Genomic DNA, 10,407 nt, shown 5'->3' with positions numbered 1-10,407 from the left:
GCAGCCAGACCTGAGCACAGGCAGCAAACTGACCCGTAGTTTGGCTTCTGGTTCACCTAAGCTACAAGGAAGTTGACCGCTTTACACACAAAACCTACTCTCCTGACTCCTCTTTAAAAATCCCACCTACACGTTTTGACTCAAGTATTTAGTTATTCATCTGCAGAGTCTGGTTCAAATTGAGGAATCGTGGAAACACTGAGCATGGGAGGAGTCGGCGAATGTAGCTTTTTTAACCTATGAATAAATATTCCTAGATAAATGTTTTGACAAGGGAATATGAACAGATGCAACACAGATGCGCTTGGGGGAAAGTTATTATTGAACTCGGGCTGCTACAGCAGCAGTAACATGGGAATTAGTTTGATAACAGTCAGTATGACCCCAACCAAAGGATTATCATTCCACTGTTGGTCTTTAAAATGACATACAGTTGTTTTTGCAATTGAAATGCAGTAGCGCCGCAGATAAAAACAAAGTAGGAAAGGATTTTTTTTTTTTTATAAACGCAATGTAATCTCAAAATGAAAAGAGGGCAACAGCACGTATAACTTCAACAGAAGATGTCACAGATGCATGCTGTGCAAAGTCAGTCAAGATCCTGACAAGAACTATGTTAAAGCCAAGTAAGTCCTGATCATATCTGAACTCCGACAGCACCATGAAAGATAACTATGTTGACATTTTTCACTGTTAAGTCCCCCAGTAACTAATGACACAGAAGCCTTTTACAATGCATGTAAGAAAATTAGTAATAGTATGCCTCCATCTAGTGGCAATCTGATAGAAGACAAGCTGGCCCATATACATCTAGACATGAAGTTCTTGTTGAGTAAAGGTGACATTAATAAACAGCAGGATTTTATATTATGGGAGATTAGTGTACAATTTAAGCTACAAAACAGATTTTCTTTGCAGTAACAATGGCTTTTATTTCCAAAACAAGGCTGCTTTCAATTTTGAAATTACAAACTGCAGACTCTTGTAAAGCCTGTTAGAAAATAATAATAATAGCAATTATAATAATAATAATAATAATAATAAGGCAATGTTTTAGTTGGACAAGTAACCACCAAAGGGTAAAAGGAAGCAGTTACTGAACATATCAAAACTGTGATATTCAAATCACAAAATTTCTATTAATAACTATTTTTCTTTAGAAATGATTTTTTTTCTGCCACATACTCAAAAACATGAAAAAAAAACTGTACTACTGGACTGTCAAAAGTGTCAACAGATAAATATCCTGCACCTTAAAAATGTGTTACAAATGTAGAAAAAAAAACACACACAACCTGAGCGAGAATCAAAGTAGACAGATAAAACTGGAGGATGACGCTAATTCAAATAATGAACTGGTGGTTGATGGTTATACTATGGCTCCTTGTGATGCAGACTAAACTCTGATTAGAACAAAAACAGCCAAAATATTGTTGATCAATGACAGCAGGCAACTTGAAATGTTTAGTACTGAGGAATAAAAGCTGAATAGGGTGAAGGAACTGGTTAATGTGAATGAAACCTTAAGGCACTGTAACACAGAGGAAGGCCTCTAAACAGCAATGATTAAATACCAGAGAAGGAAATGTTTAACCCGCTGAGAGACCTCACTGGAAATACAGAACTCAAACTCAAGAAGAGCATAAATATGATGTTAAACAATTCCAAAAGCACCCATTCATGTGTCTGTTACTTCTTAAGTTCAAATGACACAGTTACTACTTAATACAGCAGTGCATTAACAGTAGACGTGTATTAGACAAGCTGCTTGAGAACATCAACTGAACTTTTACATTGCCTGTTATTTACAGTTTTCCCTTTTTAATCAGTGGTACATTGTTGGACCAAAGGTTTCTGCGGGTATTTCCTCATGCAGTAGACAAGGTTCTGTCTGACATGCAGGCACATATGTGCAGTACCACTCGTTTTGGCTATGTCATCCTCCTCTCAGGCGCGGCCCTAAAACAAATCTCTCATCTGTTCATACCATACAGTGGCATTGATTAAACCTGTTCATTTTACTGTCCATCGTCCACCCCTCTCCTAACTTCTGCACAGATGTCCTCTTCTTGTTCTTCTGCTGCGTTCTTGACAGAGGCACATGTGTCTGGGAGTGTTTAAACTCTGTCATCTGAAAAAAACAAAACAAAAAAAAAGTCAGAGGAGGAAAAAAATCTTCTATATGTGAAATAAGGCAGATTATTGTCATACACAGCATGTTTTCACAGTTTCATGAGAATAAGGGCTTGTTGTTCTCACCGGTGGAAGCTGCTGTGTGCTGCCTGGTGCTCTTGATTTGCAGGAAGATGGTGTAGGTATCATAGGCAAACAACAGACCAGCGATCAAACCAAATACCTAAAAAAAAAAAAAAAATTCAGGATCAGAGTTACAATAATAATAATCCCATTAACTGGTCACATAAAACATGACTTTGTTGATTAATGCAAAGACTTAAATGGAAATATTTGAAAATACTGTAAGGCAATCATAATAAATCTCTCATGTGTTACACACCAAAGCCAAATGCAGATTACAAGACTTTTAAAATGTCAGAACTTCTGTCTTGTTCACAACAGAAGACATTTTCAGTCCTAGACTGTTGTCATGTTGGCTTGAGAGTGCACAAGCTACAAAACTCTCTCAGGCGTGGTGCACCTATTACAAGATTATTCCACTTGGAGAAATCCCCAACTGGAGAAGTGACTGCAATGTTCAACAAAACATGCAATAAGTCACTGTAGAGAAAACCTGTGTCTGTTGTTCAGGCGCAATAGCATTCAGTCCCAAGTACATGTGGTGTTATGTATAAACAAAAGAAGAGGTATAAAAATAGCAGAGATTTACACAAGCCACAAGGAATGTTGTGGTGGGGAAATGAGATGTGAAATTTACTTTTAATCAGCTGAATTCCTGACATCAGACACAGAGCGCACCACACAAATACCTAGTGATCAAGATAATTTTAGTGATAAATACAAAAAATAATGACTAAAAACCAATTGATAGAATAAGACCTGGATAAGCACCAAATCATGGATGCATTATTATTCAAGGTCTATGTACAAATTTTTCACAAGTCTAATTTGGAAAACATTTAACAACTAACGTTACTGAAAACAGCTGGCAAGAAAAAATCTTTAAGGCTTTTGCAGATAAAACTTAAGATTTTGTAACTTTCATATTCTAGTGAGACGTCAGCTGTATAAACCACTCTGTCCATCTCTCTCTCTCTCTCTCTCTCTCTCTCTCTAGCAGTTGAACTGTGCATGTTTGGCGCATTTGGATGCGTCATGTCCCTCCATCTCTGTGTGCTGCAGTATTTCTACTTGGTTCTGTGTGTGTGTGCGTGTGTGTGTGTGTGCGCGCGTGCATGTGCGTGTGCCTGTGCGCATGCGTGTGGGTGTGTGCCTCCAGTTTCCTGTGCACTTTTCTTAGACTCAGCTCTTCTCTCGTCTCCAAGGTGCTGCAATTACATGCACATCCTGTTTTTGGCGACGATAAAATCTCATACATTTGAGAACTGCCACAGCATTTGGGTGGGCACCTCTGAAACACCTGAACTGTTTGAGGCAGGCACACAGTGGCAAAAGTCTGGTAATCTGCGCTTGACATGAAAGGGAAGGAAGCGTGAGATAAGACTTAAGTTGATATGCTGCTTATTAGTATTGCACTGCCTGACTGCTTTCACTACACCACAACACAAAACCCCCTGCCCCCAACATCTATAATCAGTATCTACATCCTCAGTTCCAAGTAATCCATAGTTGTCAAAACAAACAATAAAACCTGCATCATTATGAACAATTTCAGTTTTGAGTTGACAAATCAGGCTGAGTCACAGCAGCTTAACTGACCCCGCCTGCGATACGAGCGCCGTCCCCGCCTCCTCCAATGACACAGATCAGAGAAGTGATGATGTAAAGGACAGCACCAATACCAGCACGGAAAAGATCCTGTACAAAAGAAGGAAGTGGAAGATGAAGCATTGTGTTAACGCTGCACACGTGTGTGTGTGTGCGTATGCATACTGGTGTTGAGACACATTGTGCACTCACACTCCAGACCCAGTTGACCACTTGGATCTGCTTATCCATCTCCATCATGAAGATCCCAAAGAAGACCATGGCGAAGATCATCTCACAGATGGCCACAGCGGAGTAGCCTCCGTACAGAGACGCAGCATAGCAGATGAGGATGATTAAACTGATGAACTATGAGAGGGAAAAACAGTAATGAGGGAATGATGATTTTGATCACTTCAATGACATGAATAGCTGGCAGATCAGTTGCAATTCCCCTGAGAGAAGACCAGCCATCTCAGAGTTCAGTCACAGAAAACGATGTGGTGTCCACTCAATAGCCAAGGCCAGTCAGACAGTAAATCACTCCAACAAAGCCAACATTGTTTCATTTACTCCAGCCAGATCACAATTCAACATCCACATAATGTCAACCAGTTTTGCTAAGAAAAAAATGTTTTCTACGCAAAAGCACTGAACTGGACAGATTATTTTGCACTCTGTCACATAAAACAGTGTTTCAGTCTTATCACGCGTTGCTCTCTTATTAGATTTACAGCCAGTGTTTGTTCCATCAAGGTCATGTCTTTCCATATGAGGGAAAAAAACAGTGTGCATTCTTCTCAGCCCATTCCACTGAAAAGCTGCCAATGTGCAGAAATCATAAACTTATGCAGTCCACGGCTCAGAAGCTTGCTGCTGTCAAGCTGTGTGGGTAGATGCTTTCACACAACAGGGACATACATTCACTGAGCACTGTATTAGGAACACCAAACTAATACTGGTCAGGGCCTCCCTTTGCTCTCCAAACAGCCTCAGTTCTTTGTGGTGTGGCTTCCACAAGATGCTGGAAACATTCCTTTGAGATTCTGGTCCATGTTGACTTGATAGTATCACACCATTTATGCAGATCTGTCAGATGCAGATTCATGCTGCCAAACTCCCATGCTACAACACCCCAAAGGTGTTCTACTGGATTCAGATCTCAGTGTCATGTTCATGAAACCAGCCTGACACAACGTTTGCTATGTGACATGGTGCATTGTCATGTTGGAAGCAGCCATCAAAAGATTAAAAACCGTGTCCAAAATGGCATGCACATGGTCAGCAACAATACCCAGATAGGCTGTGGCAATGTAACCATGAACGATTGGTATTAAGGAGCCCAGAGTGAACCAAGAAAACATTCGCTGCACCTTTACATTACCAACACCAGCCTGGACAGATGACACCAGGCAGGTTTGGTCCATGAATCATGGTGCTGACACCAAATTATTTGCCATCTGTAGCCCCAGACTGTAGCCTCATTGATTAGTCTGTGTATTTCCATACACACACTAATAAATTTACTACAATGTAAAACACATTAAAATCTGGTGTCCTGCAACATTCATCTGTATTGCTCTCTTGTGACAAATAAAATACTTCACTCTTGTAACACTTACTAAATAAAGAGGCTCTGATTCTGGGGTGTATTTTAAAAAGTACATTTTGAACATTGCAGTGTTTTATTCTCAGACACACACAACTCGTTTGCCAGTGTCAAATCACTGCAGTCTATATGATACACACATGATACACACTGACTTGACACCGGCCTTACATCTGTCGCTACTGTTTCCCCTCCCCGCACCGGCAACTGTTACACAAGCGCGCAGCCAGTCAGATGCATCAGTAGTTCATGTGTTCTCGAGACTGGCACAGACTGCCTCTGTAGAGTAGCGGGGTGGCCGAGGCCAAGGCCCTACACAAAAGAGGCTCTATTCGGGCCAGAGTCGGCTGCTCTGAGGGCAGCAGCCGTCACACAGAGAAAACACCCACCACACGAGTCCCTGAGAACAAGAAAAGCTCTGAGATGTTGACACCTTTATGTTTTCCACACAGCCACGGATCTGTTTGCGCGGTTCAGCTTAAAACGATCCCAGCTAGGATCTATTCACATTGGCATAATGAGCTGTTCTTTTAAACTGACCGAAGAGAAATTGTGGAGAACGTTTGGCTAATTATAGTCAGCAGCAACATGAGCGCCAAGAGGTAGTCCGTTGTGCAGAGACACACCAAACAGCAACAGTTGCTAGGGAAGTCACTTACATTTTGGGGCGGTTTTAGTGCTTGCTGTGGCTCAATAAGGTGTATACCATGTGTGTTCAGAGCAGAATGGAAAGTCTTGTTTCATTTCACCACTCTTCTTCATTTTACTCTTTTGCTCTACTTTCCCCACCCTACTTTTCTTCCACCCTTTCTTCTGATTAAGGATTTTCTAAAAGGAAATAATCAAACAAATATGTGTCCAGTAATGTTATCACCTCATACTCATAAAACAGTAAGGTGGAAGATCGGCTCAGTGCATGACTCACCCTGACTTATCACTACTGGCTTAACTGTGCCACATGACAAACAGAAATGCGCCTTACATGGGTGTGACCACAACCTGCAGGTCTTTCTATAGTTTAAAACCTGTTCAAGTAAGCTCATGCCTCTGACAGGTAGAAAGAAAAAAAACTACATGTAATTGGCAAGGAACCCTTGCTGACAGTGCATTAAGTCCAAAAGGACATTTCACCTTTAGTCTTTTGGTTTACTCGCTGAAAGATCTGAACATTTGTAATCAGACTACTGGGGATAAATATCCCATTTCCTATTAGACTGGACATAATAAGCAGTAATGACATTTGTCTTCCTGTTTCGCTCCCACGGCTCTCTCTCTGCACTGTAAACTATGATAGCAACTCAAAATATCACAGATGACTTCCTTTAGAGTACAGTCCTGAGTGGGAGAGGAAACAGCAAACTACCGAGCGTGTCCAGTAGCACGAAGACATCCTTGAATGGCACACCAGAGATGTGTGCTAAGCAGTTCACGCATTCTTTGTTCCTGGGGCCAAACTTCACACACAGACTGGAATTTCCATTACATCCAAAAAGAAAAAAAAGAAAAGAAAGAAAAACTTTACAGTGGGTGGGCCACCGACCACCAACATCTGAGAGCCTGCTTTGTAATGAGCTCGTTGAGTTACGAGAGCGGAGCTTTTCACCACTGATACAAAGTGCTTTCCACACTTTTAGAACCTGGGAAAGTAATAGCACCGTATGCTGAAATGCTTACTGTATTACTGCATCCTTATTACTGAAGTATTTTAACTACTTCTATCTATTTCTGCTCCTTTGCAGTTGAATTTTTTACAATGCGTCATAGTTTATAAGTTGATCATATACTTTGTATGTAAAATCTCAGTCTGTAAACATAGTGAGGGGGAAAAAATACAACATTTCCCTTTGAAATGTAGTGTAGTGGACTACAAGTAGAAATGTAAAGTTCAAGTACCTCAAAGCTGTGAATGGTAGTTTTTTCACTTTCCATCATGGAAACTGCAGAACTTATGTAAAGAATTTAGGGTCAAAGTGACTCATGTGTTAAGAGAACACACTGCTGTGAAATGCAAACAAAGGCGATCATGTGAAAATGCTGGTCAAGGACAGTATAAGCAAAACAGTTTTCCCATAAAGGAAGTGGTGGTACTTCACCACAACTTACTTTTATTGTGACTGAGGTATTGCTCAGCCTGTCCTGTTTCCTCCTGTTTCCAGATGTGCACAGATGCAAGGTGGGGGAGTGATTGTCTTTATACCACTAAGCAATTCATATACATTACATTTTTTCTTCACCATAGTTGGGCTACTACCTCTCAGCCCACAAATAGCATACAGCCAGTGGTAATGAGGAGAAAAGGAGACGCCTGACAACAGTCACTGGGCTGAGCTAACCCATATGACCTTTCATCTACCATTAACACTCAACATTTGGCTCTTTGGTGCCAAATGAGAAAACAGTGGAGCGAATGTGACAGGTGGAAACCTTTAACCTCTGCCCATGATCCCTCAACCCCCAGGCCACATGCTTTTCATTCCCTGCTAACCAGACAAAACAGTTTAAAGGAAGGAAACACTGCACATCTGTAAGAGAAATCAAATCAATAACAACCACGCAGGCTGCATTAACCCACTTAAACATCTATGAAATATTGATCAGTTGCAGGCTACTTAAGAAAACGTTACAAACACCATGTTTCATCCGGTTTTTGTGAGCAGTTAGAGCCATGTAGAAACAGAGCTGCACAGTATCTAAAAGTTGGACTTCAGCCGCTCGGGTTTGTGAACTTACTATTTCTGCTGCGAGGATAAATCCTTTCGGGGTCCTCACGTAACTTTTCAGCTTCTCCAGGCAGTTCGCACCTGGGCTGGACGCGGTTGTATCAGCCATCCTGTAACAACTAACTTATTATTACCGACCGAGTGTCCTTTCAGAGCCTTATCGTCCACCGACGAACAGAGTTTGAATAAACAAACTCGTACCAAAAGTAAAAAAGACTTTTGTTTTAAAGTCCCTGTGTTGGCCGCTGCTGCCTCGCCGGATCACGGCGGTTGGACGTTTTTTTTTTTTCGTTTTTTTTATTCCGCAGTCGTATGAATAAAGTTCTCCGATGAAGAGCCTCGGTGAAGCAACCTAGCTGACTTGTCACTGCCCCCGTAGCTCTGTAGAAGCTGTCCTTTTAGTCTGAGGATGGAGGGAGGGAGGGAGGAGCTGAGGAGCTGACAGCGGGGTGTTGGCTTCAGTTGGCTTCCAAGGCCTCAAGAGGAGCCGCCGCTGTTGTGCTCGCTCTTCGGCGCCACCGCCGAGCCGAGCCGAGCCGAGCCGAACCAACCCGAGCTGCTTTACGTAACTCCTGGGAATCTCCATAACTCGATTGAAATTGTTGTCCACCCCCCACACACACAAACACGCACACGTACACGCACACACACACACACACACACACACACAAACTGGTGCTACAATAGTGTAAGTGCACCGTGGCACCGCAGTGATTTTGTTGTTCAGTGTTTACACAGACGTTAGATTATGATGTGTTCCTGTGGCCAACATTTGTTTATTATTATTATCCTTTGAATCAATAATCATAATACTATTACCTATAATAATCATTGTCATCATAATGATAACTTGTTAAAGGCACCTCTGGTCCACGAAATTAACAATACACAAAATACAAACATAAGTACAGACAAAAAAAAAAAAAAAAAAAAAAACACACCCCTCAGACAGAACCCTCCAGAGGACGCTCCCCACCCCCACCTCCCACAAGGCCAGCTGACTCCAGGAAGTTTATTTCACTTGTCTACTTACTAATCACCAGTGGTGGAAAGTGTCTTTATACATCACGTGTATGTGTATATTTAGATTGTGACATTGGTACTTTTACCTAAATAATTGATCTGAGTATTTTTCTCTCCACAGATAAAAAGTATTAGGTTTATGTCGTGAAATAGATGTACAGTATAATGCAGCATAAAATGGAAATACTCAGGTAAAGTACAAGTAAAATGTAGTTACTTTCCACCATTGTTAATAAAGCAAGGATGTTCTTCTTTGTGTAGCAGCCACAAACTGGTAAATGCGCATGAGTGTTATTTATTGCACAAGAATATTTCACTCACTTTCACCAATTTGTTACCAGTTCCACCCTCTGCAACTGAATTCTCACAGTGACACTCACTTTTTCAGCTGTGCACATATTTACCAGATTCACAAGACTCACAATATTTTAACTTTAATTCCATTGCTAAATAACTGTAAAATAAAAATAAAAATAAAAAATCTGTTCAAATGAATTATCTTGCAAACTTAAACTTAAAATTAATTTTGGACTACCAGTACAACACCTGCAATGCATATTAGAGCAGTGGTCTGCTCTGATCATTTACATCCTGGCCTTCATTGCATTATTTGTTTGAACATGGTGAAAGGGATCTTCAGATTAACTAAATGAGGGGGTATGACTGAGGAAACCACTTCAGTTGATACCATTTCTGACCACATGCAGAGTCCTCATCAAAACCACCAATGGGACCAAACCATAGACTGTATTGATAGTTGAGGGGTTATTTTGTGTTATAGATATGAGGTCTTCTGCTCAAGCTAACCTACATATTGGGCCACAGCCTGCATGAAATGGTGTTGAAAAGCCTGTTGCACTCAGAAATACAGGCCAGACAGAGAATATACAAAAAACACCACTGACATTTTAGAACTTTCTATCTGTGCCTGCTTATAATTTTCTGTTACAACATATCAACAAAACTGATTTTTTTATAATTCAAAAAATACTTTTACTAAACTCAAAGCAACCTGGCAAAACAAAGACAATCAACTCCCGTGAACAGAAGCACACATTTTAACCTTCAACAGAATAATTTCAAGTTTATTTAATTTTGTTTCACATGGATCCCATAGAATAAGAATACAGCAGAATTCTGGAGAATCTTGGATATTTTTTTTCTCTGACTTAATCATTATCATAAATACTAATATGAATACATCATACACAA

The 10,407-nt window shown here is 40.6% G+C and overlaps 1 protein-coding gene across 1 annotated transcript; it reads right to left on the bottom strand.

The window, feature by feature from the left end:
• Positions 1-450: 450 nt before the first annotated feature.
• On the bottom strand, positions 451-8,574 carry plp2b (proteolipid protein 2b). The gene is made up of 5 exons (XM_041064511.1): positions 8,183-8,574; positions 4,057-4,212; positions 3,856-3,954; positions 2,260-2,356; positions 451-2,131 (listed from the first exon to the last, which is right to left on the bottom strand). Exons 1-5 carry the CDS (start codon positions 8,279-8,281, stop codon positions 2,118-2,120), a joined length of 465 nt encoding a protein of 154 aa, XP_040920445.1. The 5' UTR covers positions 8,282-8,574; the 3' UTR covers positions 451-2,117.
• Between the last annotated feature and the right edge of the window lie 1,833 nt (positions 8,575-10,407).

Source organism: Toxotes jaculatrix, chromosome 2, assembly GCF_017976425.1.
Source record: "Toxotes jaculatrix isolate fToxJac2 chromosome 2, fToxJac2.pri, whole genome shotgun sequence".
Classification (NCBI taxonomy): domain Eukaryota; kingdom Metazoa; phylum Chordata; class Actinopteri; family Toxotidae; genus Toxotes; species Toxotes jaculatrix.
This window is presented reverse-complemented; position numbering and strand designations above follow the sequence as displayed.